Source organism: Onychostruthus taczanowskii, unplaced genomic scaffold (assembly GCF_017590055.1).
Source record: "Onychostruthus taczanowskii isolate IOZ18803 unplaced genomic scaffold, ASM1759005v1 scaffold55, whole genome shotgun sequence".
In the NCBI taxonomy this organism is placed as follows: Eukaryota; Metazoa; Chordata; class Aves; order Passeriformes; family Passeridae; genus Onychostruthus; species Onychostruthus taczanowskii.
This window is the reverse complement of record NW_024503124.1, coordinates 1,045,958-1,071,538: the sequence shown is the minus strand read 5'-3', so window position 1 is coordinate 1,071,538 and position 25,581 is coordinate 1,045,958. Positions and strand designations below refer to the sequence as shown.

Genomic DNA, 25,581 nt, shown 5'->3' with positions numbered 1-25,581 from the left:
GCTGTTACATCTCAGTTTATTTGGCTGTTCAGGTTGCTGAGTACTACCAGGGTCACTTGTGAAAACTAAATAAGATGTACTAAACTAAAAAAATCCAGACATAGGTACTAAACCAGAATGTATGAAAAGTTTAAATAAATTACTATTTTTAGCATCAATCAGATATGTAAGAATAAACAGAAAATATCATTTTGAGCTGCAGTGCCACATGGCTTTCCAGCAGTCTGTACAGTTCTCCCTGAAGCCCTTCAGATAAACCTTCCCCTCCCAGAAGGCCCTGGAGCTGCCTGCTCAGTCAGCACCACACTCTGAGTAACAAATACATCAGAGGTGCATTGGAAATGCCTGTGGAAGGGTTTATGCTGTGAACTGGCTGTTCCTTACTTTGCAGGCTATCACTACATCTGCTTGAGGAATGAGAGGAACCAGCCTCTGACACTGCCAGCTCTCTTTGTGTACATCGAGGTCAAAGACTACGTCCCTGACACCTACGCAGGTAACTCTGAATTATTCAGGGGCTTTTCTTGCTGAGGAATATAGAGGTTAATTGAAACACAAAATGCATGAGTGTGGGACTTGCCAGGCTGGGATAACAGTCCTGTGAGCAGACATCTGCACCTGGTGGATCAGTGTGTCTCCTCACTCCAGGAGATGGCCTGATTTACAGCACCTTGCCTGAGGGTTTGGGTTAGGCCAACTCTTATCTTCAGCAGCCTGCAGAGGAGGAAATAGCCCAGGCACTTGCCACTGGAACTCAAGTGAAACTCTGCATGCAGGACACACGAGGATGTAGTCATTCCCTGGGCAAAGTGCCGTGCTCCAGGGAGAGAACTGTGTTTTGGCATTGCCTCTAAACAGAGGGGGGTTTAAATGCCAGGCAGTGAAAGAGCATCTTCAGGGAAAAACACTGTTCTGCCTTTTCCTTAAGCCCTGAGTGCTGGAGCCATAACACCAGGCTTTGAAACTGAAGTGTTTGCCTTGTTCCTAGATGTGATTGAGGCCTTATCCAACCCAATCAGATACGTGAACTTGATGGAGCAGAGAGCCAAGCAGCTGGCTGCACTGACTCTGGAAGATGAGGAAGAGGTCAAGAAAGAGGTAAGGGAGCTTTCTGAGGCTCTGGAGATCATGCTGTGGTGTTTAAAAGCACCTACTTTGCTTAGGAAAGCAAACACTGGAAATCCCAGGGAATTGTATGTGCTGATTATGGGAACACCTGGAAAGGTCACCTGAGGAAGGCTGGGGCACAGGACACCCCAGCACTGCCCTGGGAGTGGGCTTGCATTAAAAACACTGAGCAGGGTGCTGCTCACAGGTGAGACAGGAAGAGCTGTGTTGTTTGTGTGTTGTGCAGCTGAAATCTTTGTGACACAATGCCTGTTGTTTTCCAGTGTGCTGCTGGTTCCCCTTGCACAAAAAGACAGCTCTGTGGCAGGAGTTCTTCCTGAAAATATTACAAATGGCAGAGAATTTCAGACTGTCTCTGGAGAGGTCACTCTGCTGAGAAACATTTGTGTATCTCAGATTATGATGTCTCTGTAGATTCTCTGTGAGCAAACATGTCCTGAAGAGACACAGGGTGTCCCTTCACAAATCCTACAATAACTTAAGTGGGAAGGGACCTCTGGAGTTCATAGATGTTAGAAATGAAGATGGAGGAGGCCATGGAGTAAATGAATAGGCCTATTGGAGCTCAGCTGAAAGCTGTAGGGGCCCCAGTTTTAGCTGTTAATATCTGGTTAGCTATGGTTACCTGCAGACTAACCTGTGAACCCTTTTTTCTGTATAATTGAAGGTTATGCACCCAAATGAGTACAACTGAGAGTTCAGCTGTGGTTCCTGATGGACTCTGCATGTTCAAACATTCTGTTCCACACTGTCTCTGGGGCCTCTAGCAGTGTTGGGAACATCAGCTTTGTCTGTCAGAGGTGGCTGTGCCAGGTGTTGTGCACACCAAGTGATCAAAAGGCTCTCAGCAAGTCTCCTGCAAAGACACAAATGCTTTTCAATCCTAAACTGCCCTCTGCTCTGGGGCCTGCCTTCTGCAATTCTCAGAAGTGCAAAACCTGGCTGAACTAGATTTTGTAGCCCAGAATACATTCCCAAAGCAGACCAGAGGAGTGAAAGTCATTACAATTCAGTAGCCAGCACTTCACTCTGTGTGCAGTGTCACCAGCTCTGCTGAATGAGGACACTGAAATGCTCAATAGCATCTTAGACATTTATCTAGGACACGCTACACATGAGATTCTGTATTAATAGCAAAGCCTTTTTTAACAGAATCCTTTAAATACCTTAGAGGTCATTTTTACTTTTGAAAAACTACAGATTTTCCTGGCATATACAGGCTTATTTGTTAGTTAGAAAAATTCTTGTCATAGAGAGTCTTCTGCAGCAAGTGGAAGGAGAGATGACTATCAAGGAGCTTGGAAGTTCTTAGGATAAAGGAGGTTGTTTTGGAGCAGCACAGAAATATTTTGTAAAAGAAAACTGTAGTGATTGTGGTCTGTTTGCTAAAAATGTGTAATGGTTGAGCTAGCTGCAGCACCAAGGGACAGGGACAAGACTGCCACTGTGTCAACCTGAGTTGACCTTCTTTACCTTCAACTTCAAAGGCACTTTTTGGGGAAGCTATTTTGGTCTGTACTTGGAAATCTTGAATTCCCTGACCATGTTTTGTGATGGTAACATTTCCTCATCTGTCAGTCTGTTTTCTTCACTTTTTTTGGCCCACAGCAATCCATAACTGCAAGTACACTCACTGGCAACACAGCTGACAAACCCAAGTGTGTTTGCCAGAATGAGCACCTGATTGCACCTGGATTCCCCTTCCCAATGCCCAGTTTCAGGCTTACACACTATAACTGACTGTGTGCAAAGCTGAGCTGTCTCCCAGCACAGATTCTGCTCCCCACTCCTCTCTCCTTCCCCTCACACACATTTCTGATCTGAGCAGCTGTCAGAGGAAAACTGAGAGGTTTTTGCTTTCCTTGCTGTAGAAGTTTAAACCCAGCCTCTGTGTGAAGTTCCTCAGGCTCCTCACAGAACAAGAGTGAACTAAGCTACCCAGCAGTGAATTGTTTTAAACCAAGAAATCTGCTTTTCTTCAGGCTTCACATTGCCTTGTCTGTTCATGGGCAGTGCAGTCACATAAACAAAGAATGCTGAAGAACTGACTGAGATTCCAGCCTCCTCTGGATTTATTTACAAAGTTCCCATTGTGACCATGACAGGAGTTCCTGCCTTTACTTCCCTTGGTCAGCTCTTGCCTTCCAGCCTTGCCTGAGAAGAGCTGTTTTTGGGGAAAGGAATGCCTGCAGTGTGAGTTCTGCACCTTTCAGTGATCACACTGTGAATCTCTAGGAGCATACAGGTAGTGAAGGTTGGCCTCTCTTCCCCTGCCGAGTGTCTTTTACACAGAGGAGGAACAACCCAAAGGAATTTGCAGAGAATTCCTTGGTAAGAGCTAATCCCAGCTGAAGTAGCTCCTTTTCTCTGTAGAAATAAAAATAGACATAGATAGAGTCCTCTGTGGGTATGGATCTCTCTATTGAGTAAATGCACTGTGTTGCAATAAACATGGCAGTGTGAAATAGAAACCAGTTTATGTGAATATTAAAACTGTAAATTAAAAGGCTGGATTACATCATGATTTAAGAACAGCCTAAAAGGAAAAATCTTTTTTTTAAAGGAAAAATCCTTTTTTTTTAAAGGAAAAATCATGTTTATTTTAGCATTCTTTTAGCATAGTGTGATGAATTATGGGAAGAGAAAGTGCTTTTTAATGAGATTAGATTGCTTGATGTAGTGAAAATTATTCCTTACTCACTTTGTGCCTCACATTTCTGCTTCAGTTTCTGCAAACAGATGTTTTATGTCCCAAAGTGCCAGGTTACATTAACAGCTCCTCAACAAGGTGTGATGCAGCATTTCACAGCACACAAAAACCAGGTCTCAGAAGAAGGTAATACCCACTTGCCCTGCAGAGGGGCACAGAGCTGCCAGGAGTTAGGAATTCTGCCTTCATTTGCATGAAATGTCGATGATCTGTGCAGCAAAGATTGTATTAAACTAATGAACTGCAGCCTGAGGAGAGCTGTGAGGATAACCACATCTGTGTGTGTTTATCACAGCTGCAGCTTTTGCTGTCACGTTGTTCCTCTGTTAGGAATGTTGGCTAAATGAGGTTTTTCTGTGTTTTACAGCAGTCATTCCTGCTTGGTGTAAATGAAGCTGTTGGCACTGCTTTTCAATTGCATCCTGCTTCTGCCTACAGTGTCTCCCTCCTGTAACTCTGGGAGGAAGAGGCTGTGGGACAGGAATTGTGCTGCAATGCCCAGTGCAGTGTCAGGGCCAGGCTGAAGGAAGGCAGCAGCAGGAGCAGCACAGAACAATTGGACCAAAATCCATATTGCCTCTGTTGGTGCAGAGCAGGCTGATGTTTTGCAAGCGTGGAGGAATCATGGGGCAAAAATAAAAAACCAACTCTGGTATCCTGCCTCTTCGTGTAATGTGATTAGCATCAAAGTAGGAGAGGGAAGCAGCTGAAGGAACAAATCCAAAACTTCCCTGAAACACCATGGCAACCGGCCCCTGGCAGGGACAGCAGGAAACAGAAACATTTCAAAATAAAAATTGCTCTGAATGACCTTCTGTTTGCTGAGTGCCGGGTGCCTGCTTAAATCCTGATGGTCACAGGGACAATTGCAGATGTTCAGGGTGCAGTGCAGTGCACACTGCAAGCCTGAGCCTTTAGGAGACTGGAGAGAAGGAAGAGATTGTGGAAATGCTTCAATATTTGGATGGCACAGAGGTGTTCATGCAGCAGAATGGAGGTACTGTTTACATCTGACCCCTGGAGTGTGCTTACAGGAATGCAAGCTGCTGGGAGGCAGAAGGATGTTCCTGTTCTGTGAGAATGGTGAAGAATGGTAGTGCTGGGTGTGTCTGTGAAATTCAGCAGTAATCTCGTGTACACGTTTTGGTCACAGCAGGGATCTGAGGAGCATTCTCCTGCCAGCACCTACGTTATTTCTAGAAAGATTTTATGGCTCTCCGCTGCAATACAGCCTTCACATCTGGTGCAGCTAATATATGTTGCACTAAAAAATGTCCCTGATGAGTTGTATCTGCTTAAAATACTTTTTCAGAATAATGCATGCTCCATTTCTGCTTGAAATTTACCCTGCACAAATGAGCCACCTGGGTTACCACAGCTCTTGAGGATGTCTTCTTCTGGTGTTTTATTTTAGAATGATTTTTAGATACAACATTTGCAGAATTTTGCATTTAAAAACCAAGCTAAACTAGACCTGCAAATGAATGAAGTCTGTTAGTTGGGAAGAATAATGTGAATGGTGCTGTGATTTCAGATTGACCACGGGGATGCACCATCTGAAGCTAACAATGAACCCAGGCCAACACCAGCAGAAAATGGGGTGAATTTCACTGCCTCCCTCACGCCGAAACCAGCCACTCAGGTTGTCCACAGCCAGCCAGCACCAGGTAAAAAACAACAAGCAACAAAACCAAGGCAAAGAGACAACGAGTCCCATCTTTTCTGAATTAGTCTGGGTGATAATTTTTCAAGTGCTCTGTGTTTGAAGAACAAAGGTGGGAAGTTGTGGTGTTTGTTTTGTTTGTCTACAATTGGTAGAAACTTTCCCACCACTTTTTTTCTGCTTCAAATATACAAATATCTTCTACTGAACAGTTGCATTAGTGGTGAAACTGAAATTCTTTGCAAGCAAGAAAACGTGCTGGGGGTTTTTTGTTGTTGCTGCAAGTGCAGGAATCTCTTGGAATTGTTTTTACAACTATGCCTAACTCATGCAGGTAGTGGCATCTTACTCCACACACAAAACACAGTCTTAGGCCCTTGTGTGCTTTGTACTGACACATCTCCTGTAGCAAATGCTTGCTAAACACAGTGTTTGTGACTTTATGGCTGCAGTCTCTATAGGCAGGATCTGCCTGGCTTCCAAGGAGCTGGGATCATCCATCCTGTGTGCAGGAATTCTGCACTGCCATCATGGTGTGTGATATGGTTGTACTGGCAGCCTAATGCCACTCAGGGGACTCGTGTGAGTGGTATCAGGGGTTCATCCTCCTTATCAGCAACACAGCACAGCTCAGCTGGGGTTTTGGAAGGTCACCTTTCTGTCTTGGGCCAGAGGGTTGATGTTTTCATGCTCCTCTCCTGCTCAAAAGATGTGTTTTCTCCAGTGATTAAAATCTGCCCATGTCAGGGTGTGTCCTGTGTCACCTGAGTGTTCTAACACTCAGCCAAGCAGCACAGTCATGGCTGTTGTTTTAAAAGAACTGAAATTAAACATCTCTTTTACCCTAGGTTCTGTGAAAGCACCTGCAAAGACAGAAGATCTTATCCAGAGTGTCCTCACAGGTAATAAATACACAGGTCACACTGCATGAGCTTTCTTGGCAAGAAAAACAACATTTTTATGAAATAGGCCACCTGGCTTAGGCATTTCTTCCAGTGATTAGGACTGAAGTAACTCCTAAGGTTGGAAGTAAACAAAGTTTAGGCAAATCTCATGAGGTGGGGTGCCAACAGGGAATTTTTTAGAAATTGTTGTAGCTTCATGATCACCAAGTTACCATCTAACCCAGAAAAAAGAGCAGCATTATTGGGAGAACAGAGGCTAAATTTGTTCTGAATGCAGTGAGTAGTAGTGGAACCATTTTGTCACAGTGCTTTGAAGCCAGTTAGCTTATTTCAGATGAAACTACTCAGTTTATGCCATATTTCCTTTACTCAGAGTAAACAAGCAGGTTTTGTTCCATTCCTGCTCCTCTGACTGAAATCCTGCAGTGCTGCAAAGTTGAAGTGCCTTTGGCTATTATCATTGCAGAAGTGGAAGCACAGACCATTGAGGAGCTGAAACAGCAGAAGTCCTTTGTTAAACTCCAGAAGAAGCACTACAAGGAGATGAAGGACCTGGTGAAGAGGCACCACAAGAAAACCACCGACCTTATCAAAGAGCACACGGCAAAGTACAACGAGATCCAGAACGACTACCTGCGGCGGAGAGCAGTGCTGGAGAAAACTGCCAAAAGGGACAGCAAGAAGAGGTGGGTGAAGCACAGCCTCCTCAGCTGGGGGCTACTGGAGGCTTTACTCAGAGACCTTCACTTCTTTTTGGTAGAGAAATCATACAGAGGTGGCAGAGTGCAGAAAAAATCCAAAGCAGCAGGCTCCTGGTTAATGGGGGAGATGGGAGCGATGGCTCCATGGGGGAGCCTTGGGAAAGCTCAGGCCACAGCAGAAGGGATCAGGTGTACAATTAGGGGAAAGAAGCCCCTGGAGATTATAAGCACCTGAGTGCTGTGAAACCATGATTGATCTGGAACACCTGGGAGTGTCCTCACACCTGCCTGGCTTTGCCAGGAACAGCCTTTCTGTGCTTTCTCTTTCCAAGCCTTGCACCGCCCTGTCTCTTTCTCCGTCCTGATACCGTTTTTATATTATTTATTTATGAATTCTAATTATCAATTTAAATGCAAAAAGCTGCAATGAGTTCTTACGAACCTTTCCACAATGATTGCCTTGTTCTTATGGTAAGGAACTGTATGTTAATAAAGATCAATTCATGATTCCTGGCAAAGCACATACACACACACAGCCAAGCAGTGTCAGAGACTCTTGCAACTGAACTTTTATTTCTCCCATTGCTGCATCCTTTCTGTCTTAACATCATTTATTTTTTGAAGTAACCAGATAAGCACTAAAGTCCTATTAACTTTTACATTAAATTGATGTAGCTGCAGTTCTTAAATATGATGATATTGAACAAACTTTAAAAAATAAGTACTTTTTGGAAGGAGATGATCAGAGAAAAAAGCTGCAAGCCTGCTCTGGCTGCCAACCTTGTTGATAATACCTCTAAATGTAAGTGACTGGGACTCAGGCCATAAGTTGTCCCTGGGCAGGAGCTTATTCATTTCTGCTTTTCTGATGACAGAATGTCATTGGCCTTAATAAGAGCTCGACACTCACAGTATATCTGTGTTCTGCTGGCCTTCACTGTTGCCAGTTTTCAGGCTTCCAGGCTCTGTACTTGAGTTTAACAAACTCCCTTTAATGGCTGGCTGTCAACTGCAAGCCCAGGGATATTTTATCTGCAGTGTTTTCCACCACCAAAGCGTGTGACAGACAGTGGCAGGCAAAACAACAGCACATTTCTGGCTTTCCTCCTATTACATTTAAGCAGAACATCAAGCTGGATGAATAAAATGACTCATTTGTTTTTGAGCAAAAAGGGATTTGAGTTTTTTTGCTGTGTTGTGATCTGACTGCAAGCCACTGATGATGTCAGGCAGCAAAACCCTGCAGTCTCCTACGTGGAGCTGCCACAGGGGTGTCAGAGACGTGGAGTTTTATGTGCAGATACAGACAAGGCTGGAGGTTCCATTTTCAAAAAGCACAAATATGTTTTCAGGGATTTTCAAGCTTGCAAGTACATATTACCTCAAGCAGCAGACTTCTAATAGAGCACAGGAGAAAGGGGATTTTTCATCATTTTAAATTATTGCTGATACTATTTGCCTGTAACTGCAAAGTATAAATCACTGCTTCACAGGAGTTAGTCCTTGTATCAGATGGCCATAAAAATATCTCTGTCAGGAGCAATCTCTGCTTTTTGCCCTTGTCTAAGACTGAGCCAAGATTCAGTAAAGCCATTGTCTACAGGAAGTTTGAAATATTTATTTATACACGTGCACAAGTGTTTTGTTGGTGTTGCTCTGAAGTTTCTGTAATGATCACATCCCATAAAAAACAGCCAGTATTTTAGCCAGTGTTTAGAAATAGGCCTGATTCCCTTTTCCCAGAAATACAAGAGAAATGTCAGCTTTAAAATATGTGTTGTGTAATGGCATCATAATGCTGACTGTAATATTCATTAATGCTGACTTCTGGCTCTGTAATGTTTAAATTACCCTCACCCATCACACTGACACCACTTAACCTCTTAGCAGAATATTCAAATACAATAAAAACACAAGAAATAAAAGGAGGCTACCTTGGCATTCGTGTCCTCGGAGGGATGAAAGCAGGATCACATTATTTCAGGAGAAGTAACTCTAAGTGACAGCAGCTGCACACTTGAACCTGGCAGAGAGGAGAGAGGCAGAGCCAGTTCTCTGCATTGTAATCTCGGCACATTTCTGAGGAGCAAACTCATTTTTCTCCCCGTGTCATCCCTCCCTGTTCAAGGTTTTCTTGTTTTGTCCATCTCCTGCGCTGCTCTGACGTTTCCCAGGCAACTGATTTAGCACCTGAGCATGGCAGTAAACACAGCAGCAGAGCAGGGACACAGCATAATCTTATTTCTTTAATGTATTTTCCTTGGGTTTGCATTAGTGCTGGCCTGAGAGTGATACTGGATTTGCTGCTTATTTTTCTCTTGGGCAGCTTAGTGTCATCTCATCTCCTTTCACAGTTACATCTATCCTTCCTTCTGTCTTAAGAAAAAGTAAAACAGACCCAAACTGTTCCTTAGTGTTGCTTTTTAGCTCCCTTACTGTGTTTTTTCCCCTGCTCCTGAGAGCTGCCTGTCTGAGGTTTGCTCCCCACTGGGGTGGGAGCTTTCCTTCTGAAGCCAGCAGCCCACGAAGCACTTTCCTGTGTGTGCTATGCATGGCATTTCCTGAAGGGGGGAGAAAACACCAAATAAAGGGATGTTCCTGCCATGTGAACCTTTGGTAAATGCAGATGTAACGTTCAGCTTTTAAATTCATTGCTGAGTGCGTGCAGGGACGACTTGGTTTCCAAAATACTCAGCATTCAGCCCTTCTGCTGAAGGCTCTGCAGCTTTGAAGTTCAAGTTATGTCTGGAAATGGATAAACAAGTTCCATGGGGAGTCTTGGCAGATGCCTCTGTAGCTCACTGTACTAAGTCTTGTTGCCACCACCCTGGTGGGTCAGTGAGATGAGGTTTAAAAGCTGTAGCCATTCAATTAATAAATCATTAAATTCTTTTTCATTAAATCCTTGAACTCACTAGGGCTAGAATCACCTATCTTCTTGCTCTGTGTGTGGTGCTGAGGAACTTATTAATGGGCTGCTTATAAACATCTGACTCCAAAAGGCAAATTTAGGCAAATGAAAGCAGGGTGTGGATCCTGGTGACGAGAGCCCTGGGGTGTGCTGTGTCCTCACAGGTCTGAGACGAGCAGCCCCGACCACAGCTCCTCCACCATTGAGCAGGAGCTGGCTGCCCTGGACTCCGAGATGACCCAGAAGCTGGTGGAGCTGAAGGAGAAGCAGCAGCAGCAGCTGCTGAACCTCAGGCAGGAGCAGTACTACAGTGAGAAGTACCAGAAACGGGAGCACATCAAGCTGGTAGGTTGGTGGGGTGAGCACCGGGGCCACCAGGACAAATTCTCATCCGCTCTCAGGGCTTCCTCCTACCTGGGGTCCCTTCCAGAGCCCCACTTCCCTCTGTTCTGCTGCAGCTCCAAGGGGCTCTTGTGTCACTTTGTCACTTCAACAGCTCGGAAGGCTTTGGGTGGAAGGCACAAAGGCAGCACCGTTGTTGCTACCTCTGGTTACAAAACTCTCCTTTTACTGCGGCTTTTGGATGGTTTTCCTGTTTTGTTCTGCCACTTTCCCAAACCTGCAATGCACAAGGAGGCAGGATTAGCCAGAAAATAAATTGAAACACCATGAAAATAGATCTGAACATTCCCCAGGACAGAGGGTTGTGCCAAAGAGTGTTCCTGTGGCAGATGAACACTTTGAGGGGATGCAGGACATCTTCTGTATATGGTGAAGAAATATTTTGCATTCATTGGTCCAAGTCAGCTTTGTTTTTACAGCTGGAGTTTGGCTGACAACTGCAGCAGGATCATAGGCCCTCTGAGCTGAAATAGAGGAGTTGGGCAGATGGAAGCTGATGCTAATGGATATTTGTAGGCAGAAATGAACATTTTTAAAGGGTGTTAGGGGAGTACAAGCTGTTTCTCAACTCCAGACAACCCCCTCTTGCAATTTTTTCTATTACCTGATGTTTGGCCTCCCTCCTGTTGGGTGATTTGTCTCCTCTGCCCTGCCAGCCAAAACGAGCAGGTAAGAGGAGTGGTTTGTGTGTGGGTGCTGCTCAGCAGTGCCCTGCACAGACTGATTTCCACAGTCACAGCACGGGGCTGGGATGTTTGTCCCCTCCCCTGTGTGAGTCACAGAGCTCCAGGGTGGCTGTATGGGCACAATGACCTGCACCACAGGGGACAGTCCCCATCCCACTATCAGCTGGTGGCTGCTTCTCAGAGATTTGGATTTTTGTAAAAAAGAGCCATTCTAGACCCTCACAGTTGGGCTTATCTCACGAGGTAACTCATTTCTCATTCCAAAATGGGAAATGGCGTTTCTCAAAGCCACGTTACATTTCTGGCATTGTCCCGTTAGGTGGTGGCACAGTAAATTCATTTTTTAGCACAGAACTTTTGGGCAGCTTTCCCTCTGAGCTGTGCAGGAGTTAATACTCCAATTTGAACTTTCTTTTTAGCTGAGAGATTCTTTCTGATGGCTTTCTTTTAGAGGGGAGCCTATTGCTGGTACCTTTCTGCTTTTATCTAAGGAATGGAAAGTTGGATCAGACCAGCCATGCCTTGTTATGCACTCCTGGTTCATCACCCTGAGAGGGTGATGTTACAAAATCAGACTTAAGCTAGAAGGGTGATCAAATGGGCCCCAGTTCCCACTTCATTCCTGTTCCCTGAGCCCAGCCCACACTCCTCTGCTGTCAGCATCCCCAGCACGGCTGGGCCTTTTGTTACTGCTTTGGGCACCAAGGAGAATGAACCCACAGCAGATTTCAAACCAGTGCCTCAGAGCTTTTTCATTCTGTGACCAAAATGTAGGTTATGCTTCTCTGTGCTTGGCTTTCATACTTTCATCACGCCTGATTTTCAACCACCCCCTGACCACCCCAAAACCCAAAGCATTCCTTGTAATAATCCTCATTACAGGAGGAACATTTTCAGCCCTCACAGAAAAACCCGGATGTTCAGTGACACAGAATTCACTTGGCAATTAGCATTGTGTAAATTCAATCTGTGATCCCTTATGTTTTTTCACAGGCATTTTCATTCCTAGCAAAGGTAAAATACTTGAAATAGATTTTGGTTTTACATTTAATGTTGTGAAAGTGTATCACCTCCATGTACAGAGAAGTAGCAGTTTCTGGGTGAGTTGGATGTGCACCATTCTGGCTGAACTCCACAAGTTAATAATGTGTTTACACTGATAATGATGTTTGCTGGCTTTTGATCGTTGGTAATTCATCTGGGAATGGTGTAACACTTTCCTGTCTGCTGCAAGCTTTTGAGGAAATTTAGCTGCCTCTGTGATATTTAGCTGAAAATAAATCCCAAAAATAAAAATATGTATTTTCTAGCTAATTCAGAAGCTGACAGATGTAGCAGAGGAGTGTCAGAACAACCAGCTAAAGAAACTGAAAGAAACCTGTGAAAAGTAAGTGCTGTTCCCTTTTCCATTGATTGCTGCTCCCTGTGGGATTTGTTTGGATACTTTTGTACTCCCCTTTATTTTTTATGCTTTAGAGAAAAGAAAGAACTGAAGAAAAAAATGGACAAGAAGAGGCAGGAGAAGATCACAGAAGCAAAGTCCAAGGATAAAAATCAAATGGAAGAGTAAGTATATCCCTGGATCCATATCACTGTACAAGATTTTTCACAGCTGGTAAATCAAAGGAAGGTCTCGACCCTAAATCCAAGGCAGCCTTCAGTCAGCCCTCCCCAGAGTCCTTTCCCTGATAATAATTTCATTTCCTGGGGCTAATCCAATCTCCTGTTCCTGAGCAGGGCCAGCAGCAGAGGTTTGTTCCTGGGGCAGCTCCCCAAAGAGCTGTCCATGCAGGCACTGTTCCTCTGAGCACCAACAAACAGCCTGAAGGCTCCTGCTGCTGCAGGCTGCCATTTCATCCTGACTTGCCTTTCTCTTTCTGGCTTCTCTTGTCTTTCAAGCTGCTCTCCAAGAGAAATGGCAGCACCACTGTGAGGTTCCCTCTGCTTTTGGGATGAGCTGCCCTCAGACTGCCCATGGCCCTGCGCTGGTGACAGTGACACCTGGGGGGACCCGGGGCACAGCTGGGCTCTGGGGGTGCAGATTGCTGGGCAGGCACAGCAATCCTGATTCCATTCATGCACCCCAGACAGCACCCACTGCAGTTGTGCAAGTTGTGACTGTGTTCTTCCCAAGGGCACAGTATCTAGGTTTGTTTGTCCTCCTCCGTTTGTTTTGGCAAGCAGCTCGAAAAGAAAATAGAGCATTTTAATCTTGCACTGCTATTCTTGTTGCCAGTCTTGACTTTAGAGCAGTTAAAAATACAAGAGGAACAAACAGGATAAAACAAAAAAAGAAACCCTCTAATGTTTGAGTTCTACCATGTAACAAAGGCACGACTGTGTTTGGTTTTCTGCAGGTGAAAGGGTTTGCACAGGTTCTGGAGCCTCTCAAGAGAGAATCTGTATTTGGTAACCCTGACAGGAAATCACAGACACACACAGTGAAGTGTTTCAGGTAGTTTCAAAATCAGCACATTAAAAATTTCAATAAACATCCTATTAAAAAAACATGAGAATAATTTATGATGAAAAAGAGGAGAAATACTTAACATAGTTAGAGCTGGTCAGAGGGCATGGAATTCATCTTGGAAAAAAGCAGCTGGCCATGACGGAAATGCTGCAGCAGTAAAAATCAATTGCAGTAGGAAATGATTTCCTGAGAGGTAAATGAGGCACTAGTGAGAAAGGCTCAGGGACAGACAAGCAGCAGTTCTTTTCTCTTTCCTTTTCATTTTTTTTCTCACTTTTCCCAAGGACTTTCCTGTGTCAGGCTTTCCAAAGAGCCCTTGAGAGGTGAGATGGGACCCCACTGCAAGTCAGCTTTTCCCTGTCTGACACAGCTTGTCCTCACTTTGGGAGTAGGGCAGAGAGGTGTGAGACCTTCCTCCTGGTGAATCCCTTCTGAGTCACTCTGGCTCCACTGCAGCTCATCTGAAGCTTTGCACGAGTTTGGGAAGGAATAGTACACACATTCACTGTTTTAATTGTTTTTACTTCATGTTTTGACACCCACTTTGTGCTTGCCTAAATCCTCCTGACTTCAGTGCCCCCTGAGGAGCAGTGCACAGGTCCTGGCTGAGGCAATCAGGATTTGGAGTAATTTCCTGAAAGGCATCACCTGCAGCAGCCACAAGTTGTTGTTGTGTGTGCATTTCCCCCTCTGAGGGTTCTCAGCCCCTGACTGATGTTACCAGATAACTCTGGGTGTGCCATAAAGCTCAGCTCCCCTGAGCCCAGCTCTGCGGGGCCAGGCTGGGCCTGCCCTGCTGCCCTGGAGCCTGGTGCCAGTGTCAGCAGCAGAGCCTGCCCTGGCACAGCCTGCTGCTCTGCCACAGCGTGGCACTGTGCCTCTGCAGCTCCCAGGGATCTGGGCACTGTGGGAGCCCCTGGAAAACAGCATCATCCCGGGGGGTGAGGAACTCTGAGCCCTTCGTGCCACAAGGACACGTTCAGGGAGGGCACAGGAGGTAATCAGGCAGGTCCTTACACCTGGCCTTGCTGAGGCAAAGACAGCAGGGAGTAAAATCCATCCGAGTGCTCTCGTGACTCCACTAATGCTGCCATGTTCCCCAGGGAGAAGACGGAGATGATCCGCTCCTACATCCAGGAGGTGGTGCAGTACATCAAGAGGGTAGGTCAGGCTTCATCTGGGCCACCAAGTGTCACCTTTCACCTTCCAGCCTGTGCTCTGCTGCAGGTGCTGGGCTTCAGCTCAAAGGTTCTGCACCTGCTGCCTTCTGGCAGGGGCAGTGTAGAGTCTGCTTCACATGCCAGGTGAAGGAAAGCTGGGATTCCAGTGAAGGGAAAGCTGGGATTCCAGTTAAAGAAAGCTGGGATTCCAGTGAAAGGAAAGCTGGGATTCCAGTGAAGGGAAAGCTGGGATTCCAGTTAAAGGAAAGCTGGGATTTCAGACAGCTCCTCATTAATTGTTAGTCAGCATTTGGGGGATGGTGCTGAGGAGGGAAGAATTCAATACAATTTCATCTCTGAATATCCTGTGTGTATCCATGGAAAATGCACCCATTTTTTAGTGGGTTTGCTGGCTCACAAATGCAAGGATTGCATAAGGAAAGTCAGTGAACATTTCATTGCAGAGTATATCCTAAATGTAATTGCATTTGTACAGTTACTGAAATGTAAAAAGCATTCTGTGAGCTCTGTAAACACAAATTAAAGAATTCTGTGGCAGTTGTTAGCTTTGCTGAAGCTACAGGTGGTTCACACCAGGCTGAAATCATGTCCTGCAGTGCTTTGGGGTGTAAAACCACTGTGGAACATGTGCAGCCATTGAATTCTCCTCTTAATTTCAATGCAAAGATAGTTAGGTTCTAAAGTTGGCCCAGTTTTGCTTAGAAGAGCATTTGACTTGGGAAGCAACCTAAGGAATTAGCAAATGAAGTAGGTTTTTTGTCTGAGTGCGTTACTAAGTGAAGCCCAGAATCTGTAATTCAATAACATTAGCAGTCTGCAGTCAGTCCTTCAGACACCTCTGATGCTGAGTTAGATGTGAAATGTGATGTCTCATGTCACACCCAGCTGCTGCAAGTTGTGCTCAGGGGCACTCGGGCAGTGCTGTGTAATTTGGGTAATTTTAGCTTGGAATTGGTCACAGTTTCGATGACAATGTTTCACTTTGGATGGCTGGAATGTTTGTTGGGGAGGAGGTGGGAGAGTGAGGCTGTGCAATCCACGAAAAAAGATTCTCTGCTCTTTTCTGACAGCTAGAAGATGCTCAGAGCAAAAGGCAGGAGAAACTTGTAGAAAAACACAAGGAGATCCGCCAGCAAATACTGGATGAAAAGCCTAAGGTAAAGAGTTTCTGACCACATGTTACACTGCTAAAATTGTCCTTCAGGAGAGAAGGAGCTCTGGCAGCAGGTAGGCTGATGTTTAAACGTGAGAGAAGGCAGTGACAGCATCAGAGGCACTCACTGGCACTCAGGGTGAGAGGAGGCAGGAGCAGCCTGCTGTGGGCACCACCTCCCACGATGATTTTCCAGCACCCAGGTTGTCCAAAAGCTGTCAGTGCAAAAGGTGCTGTGACCAGCAGAGTGTGCCCTTCCCTCCCCTGTGCCCGAGCTGCACGGAAGCAAAACACAGTTCCCATTGGAAGGGAAAAGAGATATCTCCTTAGCATCCTTCCCCAGGTCCTGCTGGCTCCCACAGGGTGGATTTCTGTGGGACACAACGAGCTTTTTTACAGTAACAGTGCTTTAGAGTCCACGTTGCTTGCTGGATTGCCTCTGTGTGATTTTATGCACTGCATCTACATGGAACATTTTGAAATGCACGTTCTGGCCCTCAGGCCTGGGGGCTCACTCCTGCTCCAAGGGGAGCTGGGGCCAGTTTTGCCACCAGCTTCAGTGGAGAAGGTTCAGAGTCCTGCACTTGTACCTGATTTTCCTGTAGGAAGACCTAGCCATAGTCAGACTTCCACATGGAGGGAGACTTGTTTTCAGCAGGGTTCATAGCCAGGTGTAATTCCTCCCAGCCCACTGTGTCGTGTCTGCTTTCATTGTTTCTGGTTTTGCTCAGATGTGTGTCCTTGGCTCAGTTCTCACTCCTTGTCTGTGCCCACAGTCCCCTGTTCCTGTGCTGCAGCTTGAATTCCAGCACTGGTGAGCTGATCAGTGCTGTCATGTCATCTCTGTGAGGTAGCCAGAGAATAAGTTAGGCTAAGGGCTGAGTAGCCAGAAGTTTACAATAGTTAGGGAAAATAAAAATGTTTGCATTTCCGGTTTTCTACTCATCTTTTTAAAATTGTGTTTATAAACAAGCTGGAACTTTTTGGTGTTGTGGGCAACTTGTGGGTGTAAAAAGAATACATATTTTTATGTTTGGTGCTGTAGGATCATGAGTTTATCAGGCTTGTGAACTGGAATTTAAACACTGGAATTTAAAATGCCAAGGAATAATAGGCACTGCTTCTACCACTGGCTTTTCCTGGATCCTTGGGCACTCAGTTGTTCTGTTTAGCTGCGTCCTTCCTTCTCTTTATTTTTTATTTTTAATTTATCCATGTACTGAGGAGAAGCATGAAGCACTGGAAATCTGTCTCTGAGGACTTGAGCTGAATTTTGAGCGGCGCTGGGCCAGCCACATTTGACTCTTTGATCAGTTCCCTGTCTGCCCAGGGCTGGTCCTGGCACAGGGCAGCTCCAGGTGCCTGTCCCCCTGCCTGTGGGCACAGTGGCAGTGCCCTGCCCGTCCCTCCTCCCAGGGATGTGCTGCAGGGCTGTTCCCTTCCCACACCCCGAAAGGGCCCCGTGCTCAGCTGGTGCTGCTCTGCCCTCCTGCCTGCATGGGAGGCTTTGGGGAAAACATCATTACTCCTTTTATTAAGTCTCTCTTTGTGTTTTGCTCCGTGTCCATATCTCATTCCCATATTTGCCTCCTCAGTGCCGGGGTGGATGATGTAAAATAGATCAAATGATTTCCCAGCTGAGCAGAGCTGATGTGTTTTCTGCAGGCTGCAGCCTTTCTGGGGGCTGCTTTTTCAACAAGCCAGCCTCTCCTGCTTCAAACACCCACTGAAATTTATGCTGGCTGTGTTAAAAGGCTTTTCTGGCAGCATCAACTCAGCCCCAAACAAAGAGTTTAATACATTAAGAGGGAAAGAATTTTCAGTATTCTCACCAATAATTCTGCTGGAGACAGATCTGCTGTCATCCTTCAGTGCTGCTTGGTTATTTATTAGTGCCTCACAGTTTGTTGTGCTCTGCCTCTGCTCAGGGCTCTTTCCCAGCCAGGGAGGAGATCGTGGCTCCCAGGGTTGCCAGCACACTGCCACAGCCTCTCCCATTTTGTTGGCTTTTCTCAAAGTATGAATTAGCAGCTTCCTCTCTTGTGGTATGTGTAGGGCACCAGGAGAAAATTTGCCTTTGAGTGCTGTTGTTTTAGAAACTGCACAGACTGGATGCAGAGTGGTTCCCTGTCCTGGAGGCTGGTTTGGTTTGTTTTGTTTAAAATATCACAGGGTTAGCTGAAAGTGCTTAACTCAGGACTGATTTATGCCCCTAAGCTCTGCCTCTCCCTCACATGTATCATTTCTTTCTAGTGTTTGGATGTGAGACTGTTTTGCAGCTTTCATTTGCAGGGCTGTTGTATAAGCAAGAGCTTTTTTGCTCCTGTGAGAGCTGGAGACTTCCTGAACTGGTGCTTTCAGGCAAAGTAGGTACTGAACTGGTACTTCTAGGCTGGAAACAGCTCCTTGTGGTGCTGCAGGAGTCGGGGCAGGCCTTGGCTGCAGTGAGCCCAGAAGGTGGCTCTGTGAGTGGTGGCAGTATGTGTGACACTGGGACACTGCACAGGCTGGGTGTTCCAGCCAGGCTGGGTGTGGAACAGGCCCCTCTCCCACGGGCATGCCTGGGAGGGGACAGTGGCACCTGCTAAGAAGCCAAATGCTGACTTGCCTCTGGGTAGAAACTGCCTAACTAATATGGGAAACAAAGCTGATTCCCTCCTGCTGGCTTTTCCTGGCAGCACCATGACCAAGCAAGGCCATGTTGTATTTTCTCTTCTCTCACTCCTTGTCTTTCCTTACACTATCTCCTGGCAGCTCTATTATCAGCAACAACCTGTATTTTCTTTCTCTTTGTCTCCTCCTCTCAGTCACTGATACACGTGGAGCTTGTCCTGTCCTTATTTCTTCCCTCTGGGCACTCTCCTGCCTGCAGTGGGGGCTGCTGCAGCAGCCAGCTCTGTGCACTGCATCCTGTCGGGGCAGGCTGGGATTTTGGATCCTGCACGTGGGGCACAGGGAGCACCAGGCTGGGCATGGCCACACATTGCTCTGTCCCTGACAGCTTGTGCATCAAATTAAACACCAATCAAGTGCATTCCTTCCCCCTGCACCCTTGCCTCCAATTCCATTGTAATTACAAAAATCAATACACGTGAGACACGACAAGGAATTAATTATTTTCTGGGAACTAACTCAGTTACAGTAAATAGACCCAAGCCTCCTCTGATGGGACTCAGTGGGACTTTTGGTGCCTGTGCTGGTGGGTCAGAGGCACACTCAGGCCCCAGGGTGACACTGACACTCCTGAGCCCTTGCTCCCACCCTGCAGGGACTGTTCTGCTCCCTGACGGTGTTCCTGCAGCCCCAGGTGCCATGGGGGCTGTGACCTCTGTGGCTCCCAGCCTGCAGCCCCAGGTGCCAGGGGGGCTGTGACCTCTGTGCCTCCCTTCCTGCAGCCCCAGGTGCCAGGGAAGCTGTGCCTCCCACCCTGCAGCCCCAGGTGCCAGGGGGGCTGTGACCTCTGTGCCTCCCACCCTGCAGCCCCAGGTGCCAGGGAAGCTGTGCCTCCCACCCTGCAGCCCCAGGTGCCAGGGAAGCTGTGCCTCCCACCCTGCAGCCCCAGGTGCCAGGGAAGCTGTGCCTCCCACCCTGCAGCCCCAGGTGCCAGGGAAGCTGTGCCTCCCACCCTGCAGCCCCAGGTGCCAGGGAAGCTGTGCCTCCCACCCTGCAGCCCCAGGTGCCAGGGAAGCTGTGCCTCCCACCCTGCAGCCCCAGGTGCCAGGGAAGCTGTGCCTCCCACCCTGCAGCCCCAGGTGCCAGGGAAGCTGTGCCTCCCACCCTGCAGCCCCAGGTGCCAGGGAAGCTGTGCCTCCCACCCTGCAGCCCCAGGTGCCAGGGAAGCTGTGGCTCCTGTGGCTCCCAGCCTCAGCCCCAGGTGCCAGGGGGGCTGTGACTCCTGTGGTTCCCAGCCTGCAGCCCCAGGTGCCAGGTGGGCTGTGACCTCTGTGGCTCCCTTCCTGCAGCCCCAGGTGCCAGGGGAGCTGTGGCTCCCTTCCCGCAGCCCCAGGTGCCAGGGAAGCTGGGGCTCCTGTGGCTCCCTTCCTGCAGCCCCAGGGGCCAGGGAAGCTGTGGCTCCCAGCCTCAGCCCCAGGTGCCAGGAGGCTGTGGCTCCTGTGGCTCCCAGCCTGCACCCCCAGGTGCCAGGGGGCTGTGACCTCTGTGGCTCCCAGCCTCAGCCCGTGTTCCTGCCCACAGCTGCTGTGCCCTCACTGCCCAGGGCAGCCCAGGCCTGCCCTCTCTGGGCTCCTGCAGCCTGTGGGCATGGGCACAGGGCAGGCTGGGGCTTGGGAAAGGGTCCAACAGACCTGCAGAGGCACTATGAGCTGGGAACACTTTGTTGCACCTCTGTGCTCTTTCCAGTGAATGAAGAGAATATGCTGCCTTAAGGTATGAAATTCCTTTTGTTCCTCAAACAGTGTAGTGAAAACAATTCTTCAAAATTATAAATCTGTTCTCGTAAATGGGAAATACAAGCACCTGGTGCACACAAACTCGCTTTCCTACATTTATCATCTCCCAATTTGGCACGTGTTATTAATTGGGGGTTGACACTTCCACATCCAATCAGAAATGAATATCAGCAGTGTGCCTGAAATAGCCATGGAGGCACAGAGTGATACATGTTCGTGTTGCAGAGCCAGATGAACAAGGGGCTGATCCTTTCCAGCACTAGAGCCCCTGGTTCCTGCAGGGCTGCAGCTTGGGTGCTTTGGGTGAACTCTGGTCACCCGTGCAGGGGATGCTGCTGGCTTAAGTGGAGCTGTTCCCTGCAGGAGGCTCAAACAGCAAGTGTGTCCTGCAGCACTTCAGGAGGTGTTTCAGCTGCCCTCAGAGCACTCTGCTGGTGTGGAAGGGAGCAGCCCTGAGGAGCTTTGGGTATTCCAGTGTCACTTCAGCTCCTGTGACCTCACAGCAACAATGCTCTGTCCACCACAATCCCCTTTTTATCCCTGACACCTCTGCAGGAAGGCAAGCTGGCTTTTGGGCGAGCTGCACTTAATTCAAACACTTCCAGATGCATTCCAGTTCAACCACAGGCAACTCTCCAAGAATTCTGGGGAAGGAGTTTGGAGGAAAAGGTTATTTCAGTTTACTGGGATTCATGGGACTTGCCTGGCTTTGGATTGGACAGGGGAAACTTGTCCTCCCAAAAAAATTAGTATTCAGACTCAGGGCAAAAAAAACCCATAAAAATGATCTGATAGCCAGTGTCATATTTGAGAAGTTCTGTTTTTCCCTGTTTGGGTAAAAATTTCTTTTGTTAGTTCATTCAATTTTAACATTTCCAAAGTTTAAAAAGAAATCTGTCCTCGATCTGTGGCTGCTAAGCTAAAATGACTTATGGCATTATCTGCCAAAAAAGCAGGGAATTAAGAGGATTGAAATAATTTACTGTTTGTTTCACTGTTCAGCTCTGGGCTTTGGTGCTTGTGTACTCATCAGAGGGGAATAATAAAATGTTTATTTACCTCATTAAGTGGGCAACAGCACGGAGAAATGAATGGAATTTTCATAGCCTCAGTGACCAAGAAACATTTAAAAGGAATATTTGAAAGGAGAAAAAAACCCAACAAAATACAGAGTGAGATTTACAAATCCTCCTGTGACTTGATCTGGCATCTTCCCACTTCTGGATGGGAGCTCGTGTTTAAGTTTTGGGATCAGTGCTCATGGCCCATTCCCTGCAGGATCTTGGCTCTTTGCTCAGCAGCCAGCCCCAGGTGAGTCAGCCCAAACTCTGAACAAATTTAATCTGATTTCAGTCTGGAGTTGTGCAGCTGCTAAGCTGTCCCCAGTTGCAGAGTATTATTTTGGGCAAGTTAGGGTGCTCCCTTTTCTGCTGTTTCTGCCAGTGGATAAATCCTGCAGGATGCACTTTGAGCCTGTGGAGTGAGTAGTAAATAATCTCACTGCAGTCATTAAAATAACCAGGCTGGCCTCTATCCTGTGCCAGTTTTGTACCAATAAAACTCTCCCAGGTTCTCTGAAGCACTGACACATCCCAGGCCTGGGAGCAAGAGTTCAGTCCAGTAACAGGGTGCCCAAAGGATCCCTGGCATTTGGGCCTTGCTTGTTTACATTTCCCTTCACAAATCCACATTTTAAAGGGTTGTTTGTGTTTTCCAGCAGGATAAATATTGCAGTGTGAGAAATGGGTATCAGGTCACAAAAGATACATGTAACATTTGAGGTGGTATTTACTGTGTTAATTGAATGGGTTTGGTGTAACTCTTCCACATGCATGTCCTTGGAAACCCTCATTTTAAATCAGCAGCACCACCTTTCCAGTGTGGGTATGCAAAATGCCTTTTAAATTTTTTTATTGCATTCTGATATCACTTTATTTTAAATAAAAATGTCACCAACTCTTTGTAGGAAGAATTTAAATGTAAAGAAATACTTTGACGAATGGGACACATGGAAAATATGATAAATTTAAATTGGAGTTTATTGATAGAAGGAGGGAGATATTTTTCACACATGGGTCATTCTACTGGAAGCCAGAGAAAATCTTGGGTTTGCTCTGGAGCTGCAATAAAAGGGGAAATAAATTACTTGAAGGGGCAAAAACTTTTCAATTTTGCAGTAGTGTAAATGAGAAGGAACATTATCAAGCTACCAATGTTGCTGGTGATTTAAAGATATTGGGGAGGTCCATGATGGAGGGCAGGTGGCAGCCAGACCTGATTTGTGAAGGTTACTGAGATCTTCCTGGATAACATGCTAACAAATTAGAACTGTGACCAGGGTGGTGGTGTTGGGTATTTTTAAGAATAGTCATTTTAGAACCCAGCTACTCTCTGTGGACAGAAGAGCTCACAGAAGGTTATTTTCTCTAAAAAAGGCACAATTCTTCCTGCAAAAAAAGAAACTTCACTTCTTTGGATTTTTTCCTAATTTGCAAAGTGAATCTGTTCTGTACTCTACCTGTCTCAGGCAAGGGCATTTCTCATGTCCCAGCCCACCCTGATTAGGTGGTTAATTGACCTTCCTGATGCAGAAAAGGTGAAATCCTCATTAGCCCTGGTGCTGGATGGCAGCACAGCTGAGCCCAGCTGTGTGTGAGCCTAGAGAGGTCATTATTTACCTGTATGCAGGTAAAAAGGTGTGTTCCCAGCTGTGTGTGAGCCATACAGGGGTCATTATTTACCTGTATGCAGGTAAAAAGGTGTGTTCCCAGCTGTGTGTGAGCCTAGAGGGGTCATTATTTACCAGAACTGCTTCATTTGTTGGGTAACAGATTTTACTGTACAGCTCTGCCCCTCTAATTCTTAATTTGAGTCACAAAACAGATCAACTAAAGGGAGAAAAGTGAAGTACTGAATTGCTATTAAAATTATCAGCTGTGTTGTAAACACCAAAAAGCAAAAACTACCTTATTTTTCCTTTGTAACAGACTCATAGATGGTTTGGGTTGGAAGGTTCCTTAAAGCCCATCTCATTCCACCCCCTGCCATGGGCAGGGACACCTTCCCCTATCCCAGGCTGCTCAGAGCTCCATCCAACCTGGCCTTGGACACCTCCAGGGATGGGGCAGCCACAACTGCTCTGGACAAATACAATTTCCATAGCAAACCTAACTTCTAATTTTAACATTTGTGACTAGCTGATCCCTCTGGAAACACTAAGTGAGCTTCCTATGCAGAGAAGAGTGCAGTGTGTTTCTCCATAGGCTGAAAATTGGGGAAAGGGTGTGAAAAATCAATGTAAAGCTTCCTTCTGCAGGGTGCCACTCAGGATGGAGGTAACTCCAGGTTTCTCTGCAGAGGATGCTCCTCTAGGCACTGTGGGAGGCAGAGGATGACAAGGAGTGAGCAGTGGAACACTGACAGGCCCTGACCTGTTCTCTGTGGCCTCTCAAACACCTCCCCTGCTGCCCCAGAGCTGCTCTGCTGGGGTTAGGGCTGTCCCCCTGTCCCCTGTGACCCCTCCTGTGCTTCCACACTGATTGTTTTCATGGCAAGCCTTCCCAGAGCAGGGCTGGCCAGCCAGGTGGAGCTGCCTGTGAGAGGAGAGCACAGGGCTAACTGCTGTGCTAACCTTGGGGTCTCTGAGGAGAAAACAGCCAAAGCCATGCTCAGAAATTGAAGAAGCCAGGGACTGCAAAGGTTTTGTGTCAGGATGTTTGGCTTAGGCTGTGCAGTATTTAAACCTGCCCAGAGAGGTCTGTGCTGTGGAAATGTTTGGGATTCTGCAAAGGCAAGTGCTTTGCATGCTCAATCTCAGGGAGCAACAGGGCACCACAAGCTGTTGAGAGCCCTTCCCCTCTTCAGGAGCTGGGCTGGCACTCCAGGAAAATGCATGATAAAACCCAGGCTGAATTGTGCATGGGTGCACAGTCTGGAATGCATGGCAGCCCACAGGGACATCTCCCAGGGCACACACTGCTGGTGCCAGCCCCAGCCACAAACACCAGGAGGCACCAGCAAATCCCCCTGCACAGCTGTGCCCACCACTGCAGCAGCAGCAATGCACCTGCAATTCTCAGCCCCTCAGTGCAGCAGGACAAAGACACGAGGTCCAGTTTGACACAGCTAATGGAAAAGTGTTGGAAGAAATATTACTGCCTAGTGTGTGAACTCGTTAGAGAGATGCTTTAAAATGCATGAAATGTGTTCTTTAATGAGCAGAGAAATAAAATCAGTGGTCCTGCAAAGCCTGTAGTGTGGGAAGGGCTCTGTGTGTGCAAGCCATTAGGCAGGAGAGTGCCAGAGTTTTTGTGCAGAATGACCTGCAAAGCAGAGGCACTGATGGGAACCATGCTGAGGACTGCTGCCAGCTGCTTCAGCTGTGCAGCCCTGACAGGGTGGGTGATGGGCTCATCTGCACTGAGACCCTTCAGCATGAGAAATACACTGCTGGAAAGGGTAACAGAAACAGCAAAGCCAGTGTTAGAGCTTCAAAACTATACCTGGTTTAAAGAGGGTATTAAAATCTTGTCTAGCCTGTCTTGGGGAAGGACTTTTTTTTCTAGAAACAACAACAATCAGAAGAAAATGCTGTTGTTTGGAGATGCAGTCTCTTCCCCAGGAGGTTGAGGGTACTGAGCTTGGGAGGAGATGAAAGCCCTGCACATCCAGAAGGGAGAGAAAGTGGCAGGGAAACATTCCAGCCCCATTCCCACGTTGTTTCCAGTGCTGCTGGGGGAGCTTTCAAGGGTCTGGCAGCCCTCTGGAGTCAGTAGCAGAATAGCTGGGAAGGATGTTCCCGGGAAAGATTACTTTTCATTAAACATCCCCTGTGACTCACTTGCACCAAATCAGTGTTTTCCAGCAGAGGAGTTGCACAGGGCTGCTGCAGTTGCATAATCCAGGAGCTGTGGGTGCTGACAGCCCATGGGTTGGGCTGGAGTGACTCAGTGAATTCCCATTGTTCAGCCCCTGTTTGGAGGGAGGTTGTGCCAAGAGACTGTGGAGTGTGACTAACTGCAGCCCTGTACCTGAAAATGATCTCTTTTGTGGAGTCCCAGAGATCTGTAAGCTTTGTGTGGATGTGCCTGGGAAGGGGAGGAATAATCCAGATGTGGTTTGATACAGAGCCTGACTCTAGGATGGTCAAGGCAAAATTTAAAATTTTTAACATTATCTTTTAACGTTGGAACCCAGTCTTGTAACACTGAGTTTTCCAGTCATGAGGGTGGTGAAAATTCATTATTCTTGTTCTTTTTCCAT

The 25,581-nt window shown here is 47.0% G+C and overlaps 1 protein-coding gene across 4 annotated transcripts in view; it reads left to right on the top strand.

Annotated features, from left to right (window-relative positions):
• Positions 1-25,581, top strand: part of PLCB1 (phospholipase C beta 1) — a 337,610-nt gene that overhangs the window by 264,907 nt on the left and 47,122 nt on the right. For all 4 annotated transcript variants that reach the window (XR_005953588.1, XM_041417186.1, XM_041417187.1 and 1 more), the window contains exons 22-31: positions 392-496; positions 989-1,098; positions 5,373-5,505; positions 6,350-6,403; positions 6,873-7,092; positions 10,183-10,363; positions 12,417-12,493; positions 12,583-12,672; positions 14,680-14,737; positions 15,828-15,914. Coding sequence is in view for 3 of the 4 variants with exons in the window: in XM_041417186.1 (XP_041273120.1) it covers positions 392-496; positions 989-1,098; positions 5,373-5,505; positions 6,350-6,403; positions 6,873-7,092; positions 10,183-10,363; positions 12,417-12,493; positions 12,583-12,672; positions 14,680-14,737; positions 15,828-15,914 (1,115 nt within the window). In the remaining variant the exon portion in view is untranslated. The remainder of the gene's footprint in view (positions 1-391; positions 497-988; positions 1,099-5,372; positions 5,506-6,349; positions 6,404-6,872; positions 7,093-10,182; positions 10,364-12,416; positions 12,494-12,582; positions 12,673-14,679; positions 14,738-15,827; positions 15,915-25,581) is intronic.